The sequence below is a fragment of the Dermacentor albipictus genome, chromosome 1 (assembly GCF_038994185.2).
Source record: "Dermacentor albipictus isolate Rhodes 1998 colony chromosome 1, USDA_Dalb.pri_finalv2, whole genome shotgun sequence".
Lineage (NCBI taxonomy): Eukaryota > Metazoa > Arthropoda > Arachnida > Ixodida > Ixodidae > Dermacentor > Dermacentor albipictus.
The window spans coordinates 154,331,290-154,354,193 of record NC_091821.1 but is presented as its reverse complement, the minus strand read 5'-3'; the positions used below and the strand labels follow the sequence as shown (position 1 = coordinate 154,354,193).

Here is a 22,904-nt window from a genome sequence, read left to right as displayed (position 1 = left end):
TGGAAATAGAATAAATGCTATTATTTGCACAAGCCCCCAACAAAAACAAGAAATGGAAAGCTTAACTTCTGAACAGGAGACTTAGAAAATGGGCCTTTTTTACTGCAACTTTTTTTTTCTGCATTTTTAACAGCGAGTTTCTCTCTGGATTTCTTTTTCTTCTGCGCACACTTTGCTATACATACTTCGTGCGCAGCAAGATGTGTTAGTCTCTCTCGTGTACCAAAATTTTAAATTATTTTGAACCAGTGTGCCTGCGAATATAGAATATTGGTCTTGCAGTGACGCGGGTGAAACTTTTTGAAGTCCAGAAATCGTTCTCTATGCACAAGTTTTCTGCATACGCCAGTCATCAGTTAATCATCCTCTGTACGAATGTGTACAACGAGGAAGTTTGCTTCTGTATGCGAATAAGTGTGTTAAATACCCGGACGTACTTGTTTGAACGCATCTAAGAATTTATCAAGTTCTTCTGAGCCAGTCCAAATAAGGAATATGTCAACTAAACTGATGGTCCAATATAACTTGAAAACTTGACTCTGCATAAAGCATGTTTTAGTTAGCCTAGTTCCGTGTCATTGTTGTATACATTTTTGTGACACTTATTTGACTGCATGGATGGTTGTTGAATTCAAATATGCTTAATTCCAAGACAAGGTCATGCTACAATCTTGATTTCCCTTGGGTATGGAGATTTGTCAGATCTACGATAGCTATAAGATTTTACGAGGTTGCCTTGTGCCATCATCATGCGGAATATCCGTGTCGGGCAAAGCAACATCCAATGCGGCAAGAAAGACGCTATCTGGGAAATTTGCTATTTCCCGAGGAAAATTGCTAGTAACGCATAAATGAGAGTCGCGTTTAGGCGGTATGCTTGTTATTATGTTTCTTAATATGGTGTCACTGTACCTAGATGTCGGGTCGGTCAGCTTTCCTGTGCTCCATTTATTAAGGGGCATGCGAAATGCTGGAAGTGGGCTTTTCCACACCATTAGGTTGCCATACACAACATGCCTGACCTCCTGCTCACGGAACCAGTGAGTCGAGGCTGGGCATGCAAAGAGAGAGGATGCAGTAAGGAAGAGATGGTGGCTATATAGGATAGCGGCATCGGCTCATGCGCTTCTGCTTTATTTCCACTTCTAGGGCGAAGCCCGCCACCATGTGCGAGTCAAACAAGACGTGTGGGGAAGCGCACTTGTAGAATTTCGCATATCATCTATGCCAGAGTTCCCCTCATGCATTTTGGGAAGCATGGAGGAACGAATAAACGAATGAGCAAGTTGCGCAGTTTCAAGTCACGCCCTCCTGTGAGCTCTGGCAGAACCGCCATGATGATATGCTTGTGCTGTACAATGCAGTGCGAATCGAGAGGTTTGTAAAACTTATTTAGTCGGCGGCTCTATTTCTTAATGGAGTCCGATTTATGTAACACACCTCTCCATTATTACTTCATCACATTGCATTCGCGGTCACCCAATGCCAAAAGCGCGCCCCCTTCTTTCTTTGAAGTATTACATATTTGAAGACTCGACATAATGAGTGAATATCACAATTAAGGCTGGCAATAAGACCTCAGCTGCGCAAAATTCTGCGCATCTAACAATAAAACGTCAGTTAAAAAAAATATAGGGTTTTACGTGCCAAAACAACTTTCTTATTACGAGGCACAAAAATGTTAGTTGGAAGCTTGCCTTCGTCTTGTCTCTGCGCTTGTGCGCCTTTGACGCTATTCACTGTCATGGAACACCAGTTAGCCCGATCAGTCACCCTGCCTTACAACGCAAGTTCGATGTCTATTTTTGGAATGCGTATATATGCGTACACAGCTGCATGTACTTCTGGGCGTCCTATCATGCCGCAGAATTTTTTTTTCTCGGGTTTGTTGAAAAAGTATATACTCCTCGAGGCGCAAATTACGTGTGAAGTCATCGAAATCATTTGAAATCGCGAACTTAGCCTATTTTACATTGTTATAGCAGAATATGCAAGGTACTGCGATATCACAGACATCTCTTAGTATACATGCCAAGTTTTAAAGGTTGATATCGATTTTTTCGCGTTCCTTTACGCCAAGTTGGGAAGGGAGTCTTCCACAACGAGGCGAAAGTAGGATGGCCGGCCGATTTCTATTTTTGTTAATGCGAATATGTTCTGCTATGGAATGTTATATCATGCGAAAGTTTACTGCGACAGCAGTTAAAAGTACGAAACTGGGTTAACTGTATGTCATTTCCGTTACGAGCCGAGCACTGAGCTACTGCGCAGGGCTGGCATAAACAATTTTACGGCGACCTTGATTGTGGTGGCGTGCGCGTATTGTTGCGGCTTAGCGTGGCGTTAGGGCAATGAATCCACTAAGTCCATCGACGGCTACTCCGGGTTGTAGGAATGAAGGAAAAAGGGTTTGTTGGCTTAGTTAAACAGCTCCAGTTACCGAAGCCCACTCTATGCAGGAGCAAGTTAAACGTCCGAGTTCACATCAGGACCCTCCGTCCTACCGCTCGAAAAGCCTCCGCTTTTATTACCGTCGCCTTCCCTAGGCGAGTCGAATAGGGAATCTGAAGTCTGTCCAGCAGCAAATCACAATCGTCGAATCCATTGCGATACCACGCCCGTGCTCGCAACGCTCCGCATATAACCCCGCCTCCGAAGCCCGATGGTATGGAATATGCGGCAGGATCGCAACCTGCGAATCCAAGGTCACCGTTGTTGTTCGGAAGCATTTGATGGTGGCCCCCCTCATCATTAGTTCGGGCTGTCAGGTAATGGTGGGGGTTGTGCCCTTTTGTGGACCTGTCAACAATAGGTGTCCATGCTGCGTTGACCTCTGGATAGGCGCTGATGGATCGGTGGGTGTTTGTCTCGTGGCAAACGTCTAATTAACGCCTTTGTGGTGTTGAGAAGTAACAGTAAGTATTTCCGGGGCCATAGCAGGCGATACGGTATAGCGGACCAAAATGTCGTTGCGCGCATCTCAAAGACGAATCTTGGAGTATTATTTCAGCGCGTACAGACGAGAACGCAAGGAGGCATATGAAAGACGCGGCGCTAACAAAAGGGCCCGCTGAACAAGAAACGAAGTACTCCAAGATGCCATATTGACAAGCCCGTATTGCAACACTTGCATATACGATGTTATTCCTGAGACTTGCTACTGGTCGGGGTAAATGAGAGTCGGGAGGAACCCTTGAGTTTTCCTATTTCTCCTGTTCTGTTGTGTTCAAGTTGGTCCAGTTCTGCGGCCTTCCACGCAGAAAGATTAAAAGTAACTATATATGCGCGACGCTCCTCCTCCATAAGTGGTGTTAGCATTTTTTTTTCACAGTGTTCAATAGTGACATTTTGATTCGCTCCAGTGAAGTAGTATTTATAATTTCCTTCATAGACGTTCTGAATTGACTGTGCTTGCGATGTGCGCAGTGCCGTCAGATATGGTGCCCGCATGTAAATATTTTCGAGGCCCGACAAATGAGGGTCGTGCTCGCTTGTCAAAAACTTTATTGGTTTCTATCTGTAAAAAGCATTTTATCAACCTTTAACAGAACGACAACGACCAGTTAACAATTATCGGCACTGTGGATAATTGAAGTGCTGATAATTGTTGACTGGAACATCAAAGCATTTTGCCACATAATTTGAAAACGTACTTCTGTTCAGCACGCGACCTCTACTAAATGTATATGATTTCATATTGCTCAGCTTCAATATGTGCTCTAAGGTGAATAATTACAAACTCGGTGAAACGTGGCTAATTAGCTAACGCTACGCTGTGATTTGTCGCGCAAGTTGTGTCCACCTCTTCAAGTGAGATCTCCAATGAGCGTACCCACTAAAATTGTCCATAGGTATAAGGACCATATAAAGCAGACACAGAATGAAGCCAAAGAAAGCATAGGGGAAATTAATTGTAACTGAAATGCAGAAAAAAAAATTGAGTCGCCATCCCGGCCCTCCGAAAGTGGATGCCCAGAGAAGATGTCGAAAACTACTACTACAACTGCTGAGGGGCGTCACGATCGGCCAGTGGGGGTAGTGACCTTCTAGCCTCTCCTGCAACACTGCGATGGATCGCTTCGTGAAGCTAACAATGCGTCCCCCTCGGACGCAACTGCGGCGCCAGCAAGGCGAGACGCGTTTGGCGGATCGAGTGTTGTTTGTTGGTTTACTGTCGCCGTCACGGACCAATGGGAGCAAGAAACTCCTGGCAAAGGGTGTTCTACGGCGTTTCCTCACGGACTCCGGTAACCACCATGGTCGCTTGACAGACGCTCTAGCTAACTACTAGGTCATCCCTGGAACCAAGACGCGCCAGCTTGAGTCAAGCGTAACAACCCCTGTCTTCGAAGCTTCTTTCCTTTCTGTGTTCAGTGAACAAAGGTGCGGGAGTGATCGTACGAACCCTCACCCTCAACGCGGGTGCTTCGACGACTTTGGTCGTTCCGATTGGACGGAGGTGGGGCGGCAGATTTCCCTGGCCTAGGGATACAGGGAGGACAGAGAGGGTTTAGGCGGACTTTTTCGGCTCCTCAGCGTGCTTCAGTTCGGTCATGCTAGATTGATTAGAAGTAAAATTCTCCACTCTTCATGTAGGTATCGTGAATAAATCCAGTACTCCTTGTTCTCGATAACATGTTCCTCCCTTCAAAAACGTCCTTAGCGTGGATGAGTCGGACAACTACATAGGCCAGCTACCCCTTTTGACATGCCCGACCCGAACTCGTACAGGGGGTATGAAACGCCTTATTGCTTTAGAGTAATGGTACTAATGGTAATTTAGAGTAACTGGAGTAATGGTAATTTTGACAGCACGCCGCCATCCATAGCGGTGCTGCAACAACACTGAAATCAGTTGCTAGGCTGGTTCTTTTATACACGAAAAGCTAGAGACGTCATTCCCCACATCGCAAGCTGCCGCGTCAGCGGCAGCTTAGTAATCTTTACCGGGAAACGTATGTGGTGAGCGCTACGTGCTTCGCATTGTACTCCTCATTGTTATCAGGAGCACCTTATCATCAATTTTGTGGTTCGGATGATTGTTTTGCACTTGTTCTTTATTCAAACGTACGCTGTTATGTATGTTGTATGCGTGATTCCAAGGAATGTATGCACCGTTCGCTTCACTTTGCTGACTGCTTGAAGCCTCTGCCTTACTGGGGCACGATCCACTGCTCTTGGCCTTACACTGCAACCGGGCGGCCGACATTTTCGTTGACGGACGCGGACAAGAAAAATGCCGACGCAACCAGAGGCTAACAACTTTACTGCAATAATAAATAAAAGAGAAATGAAAGTGGACGAAAAGGCAACTCACCGCCGGCGGGAGCCGAACCCACAACTCCCGCATTACGCATGCACTACCAATTTGTGCTACGGCGACGTGAATTCGGACACTATCTTGGGCGTTTAAGTTTACTGGAAGTGCTAGCCCTGGGAGTGCTAGCCAGCGCCACTCAGAGCCATAGCGGGCGGATGTGGAACATCCTGTTTTTGCTCGATGGTGCCACGTAACATGTTAACTTAGGAGAACAGGCACGTGGCTAATAAACCTTCGTACGCTACCTAACGACATCAAGGCTGCCAGATTCGAGACACTCACTATGAATGAACGAGAGAAGAAGTGAAACCGAGGGGCTCCATTTGTTTGTTAATAAGGACCATATAAAGCCAACAGATAATGAAGCCAAGGAAAGCTTGGGGGAAATTAACTGGTAACGCAGAAAATAATGAATAAAATGGAAATGAAAGGGGACGAAAAGATAACTTGCTGCCAGTAATAGCCGAACCCACAAACGCCGCATTATATATATATATATATATATATATATATATATATATATAAGCCATAAATCATTGGTATATAATTGAAAAAGCCACGGGGTCAGCATGCTCCTCAATGACGCTGCACGCAACATCCGCGAAACGCGAAGCAATAACACGAGAATTAGTGTACATGTATGCTGCCGATAAAGATACTGAAACGCCATAGACACGCTATCGACAATGCTGTTGATACGTGACGGTATTTAAGCGATACACCCACCGAAGCATTGCCTCTTTCTGCGGAAAACGCAATACCCGCTGACGCCCACTAATGAAACTCTGCAGCAGGTCAGGCAACACCTGCGACGCAGGCCTCCTACTTCCTACGCTTGGTATCTGGCACAACGCTCATAGTCGCCCAAGATTCTGTATAAATAACTGTTCACTAAAGATTAGAAACCCGGGGTGCCTGTAGCATTGACAGTCATTTTTCGCTCATCGATCAGCTTATGCCCTCTGACCTATAATTTTTATACTTTTGCGAATGCAATATACAACAATATACAAGATTGGCCCTTGCACCCGAAATTATTAGCCCTGACGCGCTTGTTCGAACCCGACCACGATGACCAGCAGACATATGTGCTAAGAAATTATTAACATTACACAACGAAAGACCGCAACGTTTCCATTGTAAAACTTCAACATACGTTAGACATCAAAACAACGTCGCAATGCACCAGGGCATGGAGACGTAATCTCCAGTGCACCACATAAATACGCCCTCTGCCACGTTCCAAAGGAGCGCGCACGACCGCCTGTGTAGGCGAACGATTTGAGAGCGAAATCGCCGCACCGACCGCAGTGGGCCAGTGCCATCAGCGCGTTCGCAGAGGGAGGGGCAGTATGGGAACGCTGATGAGGATGATGAGCGGCATCGGAGCCAGCTGTGGCAGAAGACGACGACGAACGCGCGAGCAGTGGCACGCGCGCGTTCGCGCGGTTACGCCGAGGGACGCCGGCGCTCAACCCAGGAACGGGCGCTAAGAGCTGCGCTATAGAAGTCATGGAGATCCCACGCATTGTGGGAATCGATGTAAGCGAAGCTTGCTGTGCTGTTTGCTTTGATTGACGATAATTAACGGTGTTGTCGACGGCGAGTGTTTAATGTCTTCAGCGTTTAGAGCTATACGAGTTGCGAGTTGATGTTAAACGTTACCTTGCGCGTACCACCGCTATTTGCGCAGTACCCAGAACACACAGCGAGAATTGTTTGCTTGAGGTGTTGCTGTGCGCAATTGTTCATAACCTACTAGAAGCTTAGAACTGTCATTGCCTCCCATGGCACATCGCATTGTGGCAGAGTGATAAACTTCATTTGAATTATTGGGCTGTATGTGGCCAAAATCACGATCGGATCATGAGGCACGCCGTAGTGGCAGACTCCAGATTAATTTTGACCCCACGAGATTTTTAACGTGCACCTAATCCTAAGTGCACGGGCGTTTATTGTATTTCGGCCCCGCCGAAATGCGGCTGCCGCGGTCGGAATCGAACCTGCGACCTCGAGCAACGCAATAGCCGCAAAGCTACCCTGGCGGGCACAGAAGTGTTGAGTCGACGTGCGGCCGTGGCCTACAGGTGTTAATGCGGCTCTGCGTCGGCACGTCCTGCGTCAGTTGGCCGCTCGACAAATTTGCACGGTGTTTATTTTTCAGAAATAGCAGAAACGTACCATACCGCATCTTTAACTTAAATTCATCCAGTTTGTCCGCAACCACTGTCGTATTCAGTAGTATAGTAGTTATAGTATATAGTAGCGTTTCCTTGCCTTCTTGCGTCACCTTTTCCCTCTCCCGCCCTCACCCCCCCCCCCCCCCCAAGTACGGGAGCTGCGAACGAAGAGTGGCAAGGCTGTTATTCACTCGTTTCGTGATCGCGGCGGTCCCATCCCCCTATTCTCTGCCTCTTCTCCCTACCTCCTCTCTAGCATTCTACCTCCCCTCGGGGCTGCTGCACTTAGTACAAAGCGCCGCAGTTTCCACAATGCCTCTGAGTGACGTCACGGATAATTACAACCATCGGGAGGGTACTGTGGCGACGCCCAGAGAACTTCACAGGGCATTGTGACGACCGTCGACGGAAAAGTCCTGTTGGTTTCTCGCGTCACCTTTCCTCTCTGCCACGCTCCTGCAATGTATATACGCGGCCTGAACCCCCCCCCCCCTCCCTAAGCGGCGTGCAAGACAGCGACAGCAGGAGCAGCAGCAGCAGCAGTGGAAAAGTCGAAGGAAGAGGCAAAAAAAGCTTCGCACTTTAAAAACTAAATGGGGGGCAGACCAAGCCACCACAAGTGCAGTTCCGCTAGAAAACTTTAAACAGAGGGACAATACCGCTCACAAGAACAGCGACCGACGTTTTTGTGACGTTTACTGTCGATTTTCTCTGAGTTGTGCTGGAAAAACTAGCAAAAGAAATTTATGCTCGCTGCTAAGGGTTGACCATGTATATTAAACTGTAAAAAATAAAATAATAAATCTCCAGGCTTGGAGTGGCGCCTGACACCGGCAAAAATGCCGAGCCAGCGGGGCTGTACTAATCCAGGTACAACGAAATTAGGAAGACCCACTAAGCTTCAACAAAAGACACTCCCTCACCAGAACAGGAATTGGCCTCCCTGGTGCAGTATTCGGCCACTCCCTCCCAAATGACTTATTCGATCAACCAATGGCCCTCAGTCCCCAGCAGCTGAGGAGCACCTGACCAAGGCGGCGGTCAGACCTGTAACACAGCAGAGGGTGCTAAGAATCCGTGCAGCCGGACGCGTATTTACATTTGCTAGTAAGTACAGCGGGGCGTGGCACTTGCGGAGACGCCGGACGTTTGCGCGCATGCGCGAGTAACAGCGGGTGCGAGAGACGAAATGTGGGGACTTTTGCTGCTTAAATATATGACTCTGCCTAGGTACTACGGAGGAGTTTTTTAGCACGTGTTGTATGCGTTTCTCCCTAGGGGTGCCGGCAGTAGTCGCGGGGCGCTGTAGTGCTGAACTTAGCGTCAAAAGTTGGCGACTAGACGTAATTATATTTATTCAATCGTGTTTTTTATTAATTGAAAGAACGCGTCATTATTACGCATTATTGGTGGCGCCTCCAGGGCACCCAAGGGATAGCGGGTACACCAAAGCTAGAACCAGGACTGGTCTATGGGTTGGGCCTCGGCGAGCCCCAGCCCACGGACCAGTCCGGGTTCTAGCTTTGGTGCCCCGCTACCCCTTGGGTGCCCTGGAGATCCTGCGCCCCCTGCTTTATTATAGCCTCAGTTGCTCTCCTGAGGCCTCAGTTTGCCGGTTACATGTGCCCTCCTGGAGCAGTGCTTGTAAAAAATGCAACCTATCGTCGAGAAGAAAAACGCGACCCGTGACTTATACAAAACCATTCAGAACCTTGCCCCTTCAGACACAACGATCACCAAATGGGGCGTCCGTGCCCACTGCCTCGCCGCGCGGGAAGCCAGCGGCGGAGCGTAAATGAACTCGACCGCACTCCGCGATGCCGGCATGTCTAGTGGACAAACGCATACAACACGTGCTAAGAAACCTCCTCCGTAGTGCTTAGGCAGAGTCACATATTCAAGGAGCAAAGGCCCCCAGATTTTCTCTCTCGCACCCGCTCTCACTCGCGCCTGAGCAGAAACGTCGAGTGCCACGAGAAACGTCACGCCCCGGTTTAACTACTAGCAATAGTAAAAATGCGACCCGGACAGGCCGCCAATGGAAACTGACCCTGGCAACGTTTAACACCCGAACTCTCTCGGATGAAGCTAGCCTAGCAGGACTCTGAGGAATTATCAGGCATTGTTTGGGATATCATTGGCCTTAGTGAAATTAGAACTGGTGAGGCTTATACAGTGCTGACAAATGGCCACGTCCTCTGCTATAGAGGACTTCCAGATAAGAAGCAGTACGGAGTAGGATTCCTAATCCATAAGGACATAGCGGGCAACATTGACGAATTCTACAGCATTAATGAGAGCATAGCAGTAGTCGTAATAAAACTTAATATGTATAGATTAACAGTAGCAAAAGCCTACGCTCCAACCTCCAGTCATGATGATGATGATGAAATAGATCAGTTTTATGAAGATGCTGAATTAGCGATGGGAAAAGTACAAACTCAGTATACTGTAGTAATAAATGGGCGATTTCAATGCAAAAGTGGAGAAAAAGCAGGCTGGTAAACAAGCAATTGCCAGCTACGGCGCCGATTCTAGAAACACTCGAGGAGAGATGTTGGTAGAATACGCGGAAATGAATAGGCTGCGAATAATGAACACCTTCTTGAGTAAGCGTAGAAACAAAAAGCAGACCTGGAAAAGCCCTAATGAGGAAACAAAAAAATGAAATTGATTTCATACTTTCTGACGACACCAGCATAGTGCAGGATGTAGAAGTGTTAGGTAGGGTAAAGTGCAGTGATCACAGGTTAGTGAGAGCTAGGATTCACCTCAATTTAAATAGAGAAAGAGTAAAATTGGTCAAGAAGAAACAATCCAACCTAGACGCAGTCAGGATAAAAGCAGACCAATTCAGGCTCTTAATTGCAAACAAATATGCAGGCTTAGAACACAGAGATAAAGATGACACAGAGTTAATGAATGAAACCTTAACTAGGCTGGCTTCAGAAGCAGCAATTGAAGTTAGAGGCAAGACACCAAGGCAACCAGTAGGCAAGCTCTCTCAAGTAACAAAGGACCTAATAAAGAAACGACAAAGAATGAGTGTCCAACTCAAGAGATAAGATAGAATTCAAGGAACTGTCAAAACTGATTAACAAGGAGAAAATAATGGATATTCGAAATTATAACGTGAGATGAGGAAGCAGTAAAAAATGGACGCAGCATGAAATCAGTGAGAAGGAAACTTGGCATAGGACAAAGCAAGATGTATGCACTGAAAGATAAGCAGGGTAATATCATCAGCAATCTCGAAGATACAGTAAAATCAGCAGGAGAATTCTATACTGTCCTGTACAGTACCCAGAGCAGCCACGATACCTCCCTTCGACACAGTAATGAACAGGTTACCGAGGCTCCTTCTACAACTATCGATGAAGTTAGAAGGACCTTACAAGCCATGAAACGGGCAAAAGCGGCAAGAGAAGTTGGACTACCAGTCGATTTAATCAAACATAGAGGGGACATAATACTAGAAAAACTGGCGGCTCTCTATACGAAGTGTCTATTGACTGCAAGGGTCCCAGAAAACTGGAAGAATGCCAACATTATACTAATCCACAAAAAGGGAGACGTTAAAGAACTGAAAAATTATAGGCCCATTAGCTTACCCCCAGTATTATATAAAATATGTACCAAAATAATCTCCAATAGAATAAGAGCAACATTGAGCTTTAGTAAACCAAGGGAACAGGCTGGTTTCAGGAAGGGATACTCTACAATGGGTCATATCCATGTCATTAATCGGGTTATCGAGAAATCCGCAGAGTACAATCAGCCCCTCTATATGGCTTTCATAGATTACGAAAATGCATTTGATTCAGTAGAGATAACAGCAGTCATAGAGGCATTAAGTAACCAAGGAGTACAGGACGCTTACGTAAATATCTTGGAAAATATGTACTGAGATTCCACAGCTACCTTAATTCTCCACAAGTAAGAAGATACCTATAAAGAAAGGCGTCAGACAAGGAGACACAATCTCTCCAATGCCATTAACTGCGTGCTTGGAAGTATTCAAGAAGTATTCATAACTTGGAAGGCTTAGGAGTGAGGATCAACGGCGAATATCTCAGCAACCTTCGATTTGCAGATGACATTGTCCTGTTCAGCAACACTGGGGACGAGTTGCAACAAATGATTGAGGACCCTTAACAGAGGGAGTGTAAGAAAGGGTTTGAAGGTTAAAATGCAGAACACAAAGATAATGATCAATAGCCGGGCAAGTGAACAAGAGTTCAGGATCGCCAGTCAGCCTCTACAGTCCGTTAAGGAGTACGTTTACCTAAGTCGATTACTCACAGGGGACCCTGATCACGAGAAGGAAATTTACAGAAGAATAAAAATGGATTGCAGCGCATAAGGCAGACATTGTCAGATCCGGACAGGAAGCTTACCATTATCATCAAAAAGAAAGGTGTACAATCAATGCATTCTACCAGTGCTAACATATGGGGCAGAAACTGGGAGACTTACAAAGAAGCTCGAAAATAAGTTAAGGACCGCGCAAAGAGCGATGGAACGAAGAATGTTAGCCGTAACGTTAAGAGACGGGAAGAGAGCGGTGTGGATCAGAGAGCAAACGGGGATAGCTGATATTCTGATTGACATTAGGAGAAAAAAATAGACCTGTGCAGGTCAAGTAATGCGTAGGTTAGATTCTAAACCGGTGGACCATTGCGGTTACAGAATGAGTGCCAAGAGACGGGAAGCGCAGACAGGGACAGCAGAAGATTAGGTGGGTGAAGATATTAAGAAATTCGCAGGCGCTAGTTGTAATCGGTTGGCGCAGGACAGTGGTGACACTGTCCTGAGCAGAATTCTTCAGAATTCAGAATTCTTCTGAATTCTTATAATTTCCCGCATTTACGCGAGGCACTTCTCTTGCCACCCAAACGTACTTCACGCCGTCTCTCAAACAACCTCAGTATTCAACATCTTCACGGCTCTACTAAATCCTTCAACAGCTCTTTCTTGCCGGTAGCTATTGCAGAATGGAATAGTTTACCGGACCGCGTAGTAATCGAACGTAACCCTACCAAGTTTCGAAACATACTAACGAACTTTCTGAGTATTGATGCTTAATGGATTTTACTTTTTGCTACATCACACTTTTTTAGTCTATTGGTTATTACTTTTTGTGTTTGACATTCATTTGATTGCACCTTTTTTGCCCTTCTGAATGTTTATTATTATTGTTTCTTACTTCAGTCATGATTGTTTGTACGTTTCTTTTTCTTATGTATGCTCCCCCCTTATGTAATACCCCAACAGGGGCCTTTAAAGGTCAATAAAGGATGATCATGATGATGACGATGACAATTGGAGATCGCAGAGAGAGGCCTTCGTCCTGCAGTGGACATAAAATAGGCTGATGATGATGATGATAATGATGATGAATGAATGAATAAGTTATGCAGGTCCAAAGCCCATGTTTATGTGAAGCAAAGCTTTAGTAAAGTGGTGTATATTAAATACTGCACAACTAATGGCAATTCGTACAATGGTGTTTACCTTTATCCTATGCAGCGCGTAACCTCATGCGATGTTCTATTCATGCGCTTACACTGCTCACAAACAGCACCGAAATGCAAACACCAAATCATGCGATGCACAGTATGAGATGTCTGCGCAACGATGTTACGAGGACAAAGGCGATGTACGACGGTTGTACAGAGGTGAGAGTGGCGATGACAGGTGTATGCACAGAGAAATACGACACAAACCTACAGGGTGTCATAACTATCATGCACCAAGATTTCAAAATATGCAAATGCCACGTTGCTGGACAGAACCAAAATAATGTTGCTTGCCGTCGCTTGGACACCGCCAAATTACATAATTACTAGGGGTGTGCGAATATTTGAAATTTCGAATACGAATCGAATATTTTCCTTATTCGAAGTGTATTCTATTCGAGAAATGCATATTCGTAAATTCCCGAATATTCGAGGACGGCCGAATAATGGTCGAAACGGCGAATATTCGGACAGACTGTGAATAATTCAGCAATTAACGAATTATATACTTACTCCACATTCTCCTAAAAACATGTTTATTCACTGAGAGCTTCACATGATCCGCTCATTATCTGTATGCTCTACATCAAGATGGTAAGTTGGGCCAGTTTGTTGGGATTCATAGTAAGGTTCGTTACAGCGCAACACAAAACAGGGACAAAAGAAGGTACAAAACGACGACACAGCGTTACAGCACTGTGATCTTAAGTGCTGTAACGAACGTTACTATGAATGTATACGCTCTGTTCCAGTCTATCTGCATCAGGCCCGTGAGACATGATCAGTTTCGATTTTTTTTTTTACCGAGCTTTATTCCAGGGCTCTTTCATAACAATATATGATGTACTTTCGGGCTTTGTAAGTATGCGCAATAAAATATGCACCTAGAAAATGTTACCTGGACAAATGTTGTCACAGTGCATAGAGAGCCCTTACTTTCTGAACATGTTGAGGAGTATATTTTCCTTCGCGATAATCTGTAACAAGCGTTTACCTGACAGAGCATTACCTGACATTACCTGAGTGTATTACATATAATGAGTGCCTCTTTAACCTGAAGCATCCTCGTAAAATGCAATATTATTTTTAAAAGGGTAATGAAGCTATTGTTACCTCGTTCTGCAATTTTTTAATACTACACATATATTCGATATTTGATTCGATATTCGAAGACAGTTTTTCGCCTTATTCGCATTCGATTCGTATTCGAAAATTTCAATATTCGCACACCCCTAATAATTACATTTAATTCGTTAATCAACTTATCAAATATTATAATTCGATGAAAGCTGTCAATGAGAAAATTGTAGAGCAGCATGAAAAACTCCTGATACATCTTGCTGTTTCTCAATACGCGCTACATAAAAGTGTTTTTCCGAGCGAGAAGCCCGCGAATGCACGCAAAATTACCGGGCGACTGGACGCTTGAGGTACAAAAGGCACCAAGCTTAAGGACTACAATTGTGATATCTGCTAGAGGATATATATATATATATATATATATATATATATATATATATATATATATATATATATATATATATATATATATATATATATATATATATATATATATATATATATATATATATATATATATATATATATATGTTAAAGTCATCGCAGAAACCAGGCACGTACCCACACTTATTTTTCGGGGTAGGGGGTTGGGGGGAATCTAAGCTAACTTAACTAACTCAATCTAAGCTAGCTTTTCTATCCAAATGAGGGGGAAGGAGTACCTTTACTAGTACGAATGTGAATAGTGCCATGTGAGTAATGCGTTCGCCGTAAAGACGCGTAAACCCGCAAAAGAAAGAAAATAAGGTGTACCTCACACGTACGCCCTGTGAGATACACCTCTCCTTTACTTGACAAACAAGCCACCACATCAAATGGACTCGCGCAGGAAAGAAGCGAAGGAAAAACACTGCCAAGAACAAGTAAACAAGCGAATTGTAACATAAATACTTCTAGTAGCGTTTTTTGAATTTGTGTAGAAGAATTAGAGAAATATGTTTCCGGACAATCACAGTTGTTTTGGATCCCTCGTTTACTGCTCTACCAAGTGCCAAAACCGACTCGTATTGTTATTTGTCGCCTAATTTCGGGGAGAAACACCTGGTTATACATAAGACATCTGCGCCACTCGTGTCACAGTGGTACGTACTCATTCTGGAGGATTGGCCAAGAATGGGCACACACCCAGAGGCACATACCAAATGTTTAACTCAAACAAAATCAACTAAATCAAAGAATTTTTCCTTTATTAATTACTTCTCTCCACCTTGGGGTTTCCGCAGAACTATTACGTCAAATATAGTACGCTATTCCATTAAGAGGTCGGTGTGCCTTAAGATACCCTATATGAGCCAACATTGCATGTTCAAGTTTTATGTAGGAGTTCATTTTTTTTTATTATTATTACGCAGAACAGAGGTGCGCTTGCGGGCACTGCTTTGTAGTTCAGCACACGAAAGACGCACCACGAAAGACGGAGCAGCTGGAAGAACGAAGGAACGCTCGGATGTGTCTCCGTTCTTGTGTCTCTGCTCTGTCCTTTTTGCGCTGCTGGGCCAGTTGGCATGACCCAATAGCACAGATTAAAACTCGGGCACTTTTTCAGACATGTAAGCATTTTCATGTGGTGAACGAATGCCGCGATAGAGTGCAGCCCAGTAACACATGACACTTGCTATGGGACAGCGCGTATGTACCAAGGAACACCAACATAAAGCACCTCGAGACAAAGTGTCCGAGGCACCGCCCTATAGCTGACTACATATTGTGGAACCCTGCAGAGTTGCAGTTGCGAAAGGCGTTCAGGTCGCCCAACTTGGCTGCCCAGTGATCGCGACTTCGCGTGTCACGGCTGCCAAAACAATAAGCGGCGCAGTAAGAGCACTGCACTTCAGTCACTTGACAGCTGCTGAGGCTTGTCAACGGCTGCAGTTGTCACGTTGTGCGAGCGCGCTACGTGCATGCTGCGTAGTTGTTGATATCGAACAACGTTTTCTTCTGTGGGCGCCTCGATGACAGCCGATCGCGCCCTACCGCCACATCTTCACGCGTAGCACCGAGCGCGTCACCGGCTTCTCGTATGAGTCGCGAGAAGCGGAGAGACAACGCGAGATTTGAAAGCTGCGCTCATCTACTCACGCGAGTTCCCTAGAAAAAAATGGTAGGCGACTCAAATCTTTGACTTAGGTGTCTCTCAGTGGCACTTGCACCTTGGCGTTGGTGTTCTTTAGGTTAACTTTAGGCGAACGCAACACACGAACCGAACTCGGAGGCAACTGTTTCCCATTAATTAGCCAGTTAAATATCATGCCACCTTCTTGTGTGTGACGTCATCAGTGGTGTCATTACTTCCGCTTGCTGCTTCCGGGTTTCTAGGAATTTCCCCAAAGTCGTGCTCACGCGGCGAGTCTCTGAAGTCTATGATTCTGTGTACCGGTGTGCGGTAATCAGTGATTTCTAATTGATTCTAATAATTCCAGACACTTCAGTAACTCAACTTGTAACTACACTTATTCTCTGATATGATATCTATAATGAAATCCATGAATTTTGTACTGTATTATTTTTCTATTTTTTTCTGATTTATGTTGAATTTCCTTCCTGGTCGTCTCAAGAGGTGAACCGGAAGTGCTGCGTAACAAACAAGAGTGTCACTCGGTGCTCGTGCCACTAAAGAAGAAGACTCGCTGCCTATGTGAGAGCCCATAGGCTTACCGAAAAGCTAGACGTATCAGTCACATATGCATGGACACAGCGAAATGCCGACGATTTCATGACAGTAGTCACATTCCAAAGAAGAGCTCACTGGCGACACTATAAAATTAGGTCACGCGAATTCGTTAACCTAAGCCTGATTCGTAGAAAAGTTTGTCAATTTTGGCCAATTTTCTGGAAGGGGACAATCTGTCTTAAAGTGCGATTTCCTCCGCTAACCTGAACTTGTGGGAACGGTAATTTGCGTAAAATGGCACACACATAGGCATACGCGCGGGGGGAGGGGGGAACTGCTTGTCCCGCATGCCCCCCTTCTACACCCCCCCCCCCTTTGCAAAAGGGGGCAGGAGGGACAAGCAGTACAGCCGTAATCTCGGTCATACGAATTTCGAGATAATACGAATATGGGACACTCAATGACCGAAGTCCATCGTGTACGATGTTAAAAATTGTAACACGTATACGAGCGCTCTTTCCACGCCCTTATTGATGAAACGTGATGAGAAAGACGTCTATGTTTTTTGTCGTTGTTGTAGCGAAGAGGCAAGCTCTGACGTGTTGTTGACGTGTTCCTCAAGTGTGGCACCACTCATTGGCGTCTTCAAGGCGCAGCCCAGTCTGTGGTCTGGAACACCTGTTTGTCTCGAGCGGCCTTTGCCTAACACGTGCATGCACGTCTTCGCTGTGGCTACCATCCATGCCGTCTTCATTTTGTAAACATCGAGCCAGACGGATGTTCGGGCCTGCGCACATGCGCGCGCGGGCCTGAACGGTGGTCGGCCGCTGTGACTCTCGCCCACCATGCCTCATCGAAACGAAGTGTGACTTCCTAATCCGCCACGGTTGTCTCGAGTGTATGCCGGTCTGACGGAAGCCCCGCAGTGTTTACAGGCCCCTTTTGTGTGTGTGCGACTTTAGAGGGAACCTTTTCTCGAACTGTCAAGCTCTGCAGGAGAACTTCCGCGAACCAGCAACGCGCGGAACAGAAGGGTTCAGCTGATTCCAAGGACCGCGGACTGCCGCCTGCAGAGGCGCGCTCGCAAATACGTCAACTGGGAGAATGGATCAGTCGCCCTTCCGCAACTAGACGCCCTTTCCGCGAACCAACGTTGCCTAGACGGAAGGAAAAAACGTCTACGGACCTGCGGCTTGGTATATACGGAGGCGTCGACGCCCATCCATAAACCAGACTCTGTGCCTGTCACGTAACGTCGACGGGAGCAAGATCCCTCCCACGATTGTAGAGAGCCTATTTAAGGGGCTCCGAAATGTACTTTTCATCACTTCTCTTCATATTTCACCAACCTTTGAATAAACCGCGCAAGTTTCGCACTAGAAATCGTCTCGTCCTTGCCCGGTCGCCATGATCTACCGGATGCCTGCAGCCCGCCGACAACGCCACGCTACCCAACAGTAACGTCAGTCGAGCTTCGATAAACAGGCGTCGCTACGACTCGGCAGCAGTACGATACACTACACTGGAGTACGCAACACCGCGGACCCACTCATATAGCAAGCTGCTCTGTGCGCTTACTGAAGGGAATGGAGAAAGCTCGTGCGCAAGCAGCAATCACCCCGGGAATTCGTGCAGCCCAACCAAAAGCGCCGATGACGCACACACGGTTACGTGCGATTCACACGAGACCACACAAAGGGCGAACGCGAAAAGCCCCACTGTAACGAAACCTATAGACACTACTGAAGCACTGGGAATGAGCAACAGACCATTGAGCTTCCCGTGCTGGCGCACGCCGTTGTGAAAAGTAACAAAATATTTCCCTCGAAAAGAATCCCTTCGGACGGAATCGGACCGCCCGATTTGCGGACATTTTCACGGTAGTCACCGAGTCCAAAACAAACAAGGTCACCGATTGTGATGGGCCTTTTCAGCCGTGAATAAGTTAGCACGAATGATGATAATTTCCGCATCAACATAGAAATTTTATGTATTCTGCTTGCTATAAATCGAATATTTTACGTCCTTCCGTGATGTTCGCATCACCCGAGACTTTACTGCACTCAGCTGCTGTGTGTCTTGCTATGCAGTCTTGCTATGTCTTGCTATGCACAAAGGCGAACCGATTAAAACTATAATTCTTGAGTTCTTGCAACTACCAAATTCTGAGGAAGATTCAAAACTATAGTCTACCATTTATGCTGATCAAGAGCGCGCGGCCTAGATGAAAACTGCGCACAGAGCAACTGCGGCTGCACCGACACGCGGAACCGTGGCTCGTTTGAAACGCACCAGAGCAAAGTGCCCCCTCTCATCAGAATGAATCACGCAGTTCCCTAAAAACGCGTAGCAACAGCAACCACTAGCTCTGCGCGTTTCGCATTTAGCAATACGCATTTTTTTCCGGCGTTTTAATCTGCCGCCGTACATAACAAACGACACAGCTGTCGCACTGCTGGTGCTGTCCTTTGTGGAGACAGCAAGGATCTCGGCACTCCAGCGTCATCATTTATTGTTTCGCCTCTTGCCTTGCTCACACAACGCTTTGCGGACTTCCGCTCCACACGCTGCGCTTCCTTCCGAGCTTCAAAGGTTGGCCTCTTTACGAACTCGCACTGCTGGTGTCGCGCTTCGTAATCCCCGTCGTTCGGCTTCCTTTCACGCTCTTCCCGTTATGGCGCATCTGCTCCTCGTTTCAGGAGCTTCCCTCGTCTCCCTGTCGGAAGCGGCTGCGCTTCCCACATTGCGTCACCGCGGCAGTTCCCATTGTCACTCCTCGACCAGAATCTTCAGGTTGTGATATAACTTTCGTTCACAGCAGACAGAATGGCGAAGGATAGCGTGTGGTGGGTAAGGGGTGCAGAAGAGTTGTTTGCAAACGCGACCGCTCGTCAAAAATGAATTAATGAATCCCGAACAAATCGTATTGCGAGTGAGAAAATAAACTTGCTTTCACCATACACGTTCAAGTCAGAACAGAAAATGAATGTGCGACGTGACGAAAATTATATTTGCTCACAGAAAAAAAAAAAAGACTACGGAATGCACTTGGATCTGCCGTAAAAAGAAGCCTTATCGGATGAGGTCAAGTTAATGCTATGTGCCTATGTAAAGAGACACGTGATGCGTGCAACTCTTAAAATATTTCTAACTTAGGTCATTTTTACACATTCTGTTCAAATGCAACACAAGTTCATAATATGCAACGTGGATGCAGCAACGACTTGCATATAATTGGACGTTTTGCGAGTGGTGGTGAAGGAAGCATTTTGACAGTGGTTTATACACGGATAAGTACGAAACAGCGAAATTTCAACATCTCTGAGGAACACGTGATCAATCAATCAATCACCCTCACCACGCGACCTCTCCTGAATTATCTGGCGAGATGTCCTTGGTGTTTTTCCTCACCCTGTAACAGCTGCATGCGTGGGAGACCCCACTCTAGACAAACCGACTACTTGGCGAAACATCAACGCCAAACCCGGAGGAAGAGGCAAATAAGCTCGTTTCAATCCCGCAGGATCGAGTCGCGCTACAAACCACATTAAAACCCTTGCGACAACACACATCGCGTCCTGGTGTAAGGATCGACCCATCAAGTCACCTTATTTGACCAGTCTCCGAGATATCGACCCAGCTTACTACTACACCGACTCCGGGATGGTCCCACTTTACTCGGCAAGAAACCGTCGGACGGAAAGGAGACCAAGGAGGGGTATAGAAAAAAGAAGGCTCCACTGAAAAAAAAAAAAAGTACAATAAGAAAGCTCGCCTTAGACACACATTACTAGCAACGGCGCTTGAAAGTTATTTTTCTAAGACGATATTGATTGTCGAAAAAAAAAAACACCAATAAACATGATACCGCCAGAAAGTACCATCAGATAGTCCACGGATGTATTAGTCATGCACCAACTTCATACAGAAAGGAGTCGAGGGTTTGAACCCACGTGTAAATCTGTTTCTATGTTGTTTTTATTTACCTAGTTCAGTAGACGATGGTACGTGAGCTTCTGTCCTCACTATTATGCTTTTGTAAATCGCTCTTTTTTAATGCGTGAGCATTAGGAGTGTCAAAGTGGATAGATAGATAGAATAAACTTTAATGTCCAACGGAAAAAGGTGATCTACCCACCCCCTGACGCACAGGTCAGGGGGCGAGTGCCGCCGCCTCAGATGCAGGCTGGGAGGTCTTGGGTCCCAGCAGCCTCTTCGGCCAGTTGGACGAGCCGGAGCTGGAGCTCAGGGTCCGAGCTGCGCAGCAGGGTCTCCCAGGTGTCTCTACTATCTATTTTGTGCGTTCCCCCGGGAGAGTACGGACATTCCCATATTATGTGGTCGAGGGTTCCTCTCGCCCCACAAAGATTACATTTATCGCTCCTGGCCTCGGGGAACATGTGGTTCGCCATAACCGGGTGCGGATATGTATAAGTTTGTAGTCGTCTCCACGCGACTGCTTGTCTGTTGTGGAAAAAAGTGTGCGTGTGTGAAGCGTGGAAAGCCGCGGTCACGTGCACGGTAGAGAGGGAATGGGAGAGCTTAGAAGAGCGTGGTGCCAGCGCTTCCTCTATACTTGTGGTGCGCGCACACACACACACACACACACACACGCACACACACACTAACTGACTGTGGTCTGCTCCGTACTACAGTCATGGCACGTTGCTCCTCGAAGGGCAGGACGTGTGTCGAGTGAGCTCCTGAACAACACTTAGCAATCTGGTGAACGCGGTTTAAATCATGAATCCGGGACCTCAAAGCGGTGCGACGTAATGCTGACGTCTTTCTCTCGCACTTGCCGCTAAATCGCCACTGATCTTTTTCTTTTTCCAATGCATAAGAAAACGGTGGATTATCATTGCAAAGTAGCGGCGCTGAGGCACATCTGGTGGATATGACGTTTTTAATGGTGGGTATGAACAATTCTAACATCTGCACAACACTCCAAGGAACCGCTGGAGCTGAAAACGTTAACGGTCTAGCGAACAGCGGGCATAAAAGGCTGCTGAAGATAAATAATAATTTAAAAAAACGTGTTGCTAGATGGCATTTTTGCAGGAAATCGATCTTAATTAATTCAAGTTAAGTGTGCTCTGTCTCTGTCTTCGACCGAGCGGAGGAAAAAAAGATAAACATTGACAGCTTAATCTGCAAGGTGACAGAGCTACAAAAGCACATTCACCAATCTCGTTGACCTGAGCGAACATGCAGTCACTGAACAGTCAGTCGGAAATGAATGAAGCCAAGCGGTAACACTACTACTGGCAGTGATGTTTAAATGTCAGCGTCAAAGTTGAACATAAATATTACAAGTAAACAGAGGTACTGCAGAAAGATGAAACAGCAGGTCTCACATGTCCATCAACAGCCCAGAGGTGTATATAAGGAAAGCTCCCACGGTGATTCATACCGGCCCATCCCTCGAGTCTACAGTAGTCGACAGTCGGCACATTGACAGCTACGATGCAATGTACACGCTCTATCTCGCCGGTGATGTGGGCGCGGGCAAACTCCTCCAGGACGTTCCCGATAGACGCAACTGACAAACTCAATGCTATTTGCGTTTCCGGTACCTAGTCAGTCTGCTTCGTTATGCAATGTCGATACCAAAGTACATAGCAGACAGCTTTTTAACAAGGTCACATTCGGTACCCGTTTCAAAACGAACCAGGAGAGAAACGAAGCGATTGCTTAGGAATAAGGCGCTAGTTATGCAGTCATGCAGCAAAATATATAAAAAAAAGAAATGAAGTTGCTAGTGTCGCAGTAGAAAGAACGACCCGGAAGGATGCTTCTCCGGGCTCCGCTTATCCGTGCGCCGGTCTCACCTCGGGTGTAGAGGCCCGCCAGCTCTCGAGCGCCAGCATGGTGTGGGCCCCACCTTGGCTTCAGCTGGCCGTCGACTGCGTTGCTCGGTTGATATGTGTCCGAGTTGCTGTTCGGGTCGTCTTCGGGCATTGAGTTTTCGAGGATCTGTTTTTCCGTTTTGACGGGGGGTAACAGGTTGCACGCCATCGCCATCGGTTTTCAAGTGGCAAGTCAGAAGAGTCTAAATAAAAATATTTTGAAATTAAAGGAAAAGAAAGAAACGGAGGAGCCGAACTCGAAGACCGTCCGGTCTGCCCGTACACTTCGCTATCACAACCTCATTTGCGAGTGGAGAGGAAAAAAAATAAAACAGACCGCGCCTC

At 46.3% G+C, this 22,904-nt stretch overlaps 1 protein-coding gene across 2 annotated transcripts in view; it reads right to left on the bottom strand.

Moving 5' to 3' along the window:
- Kua (Plasmanylethanolamine desaturase Kua) overlaps positions 1 to 22,904 on the bottom strand; it is a 123,685-nt gene extending 100,781 nt beyond the window's left edge. Inside the window, exon 1 of one of the 2 annotated variants that reach the window (XM_070527741.1) lies at positions 22,542 to 22,904. In XM_070527741.1, coding sequence (XP_070383842.1) covers positions 22,542 to 22,734 — 193 coding nt within the window. In that variant the 5' untranslated portion in view covers positions 22,735 to 22,904. The remainder of the gene's footprint in view (positions 1 to 22,541) is intronic. The other variant, XM_070527733.1, reaches the window with a different exon arrangement.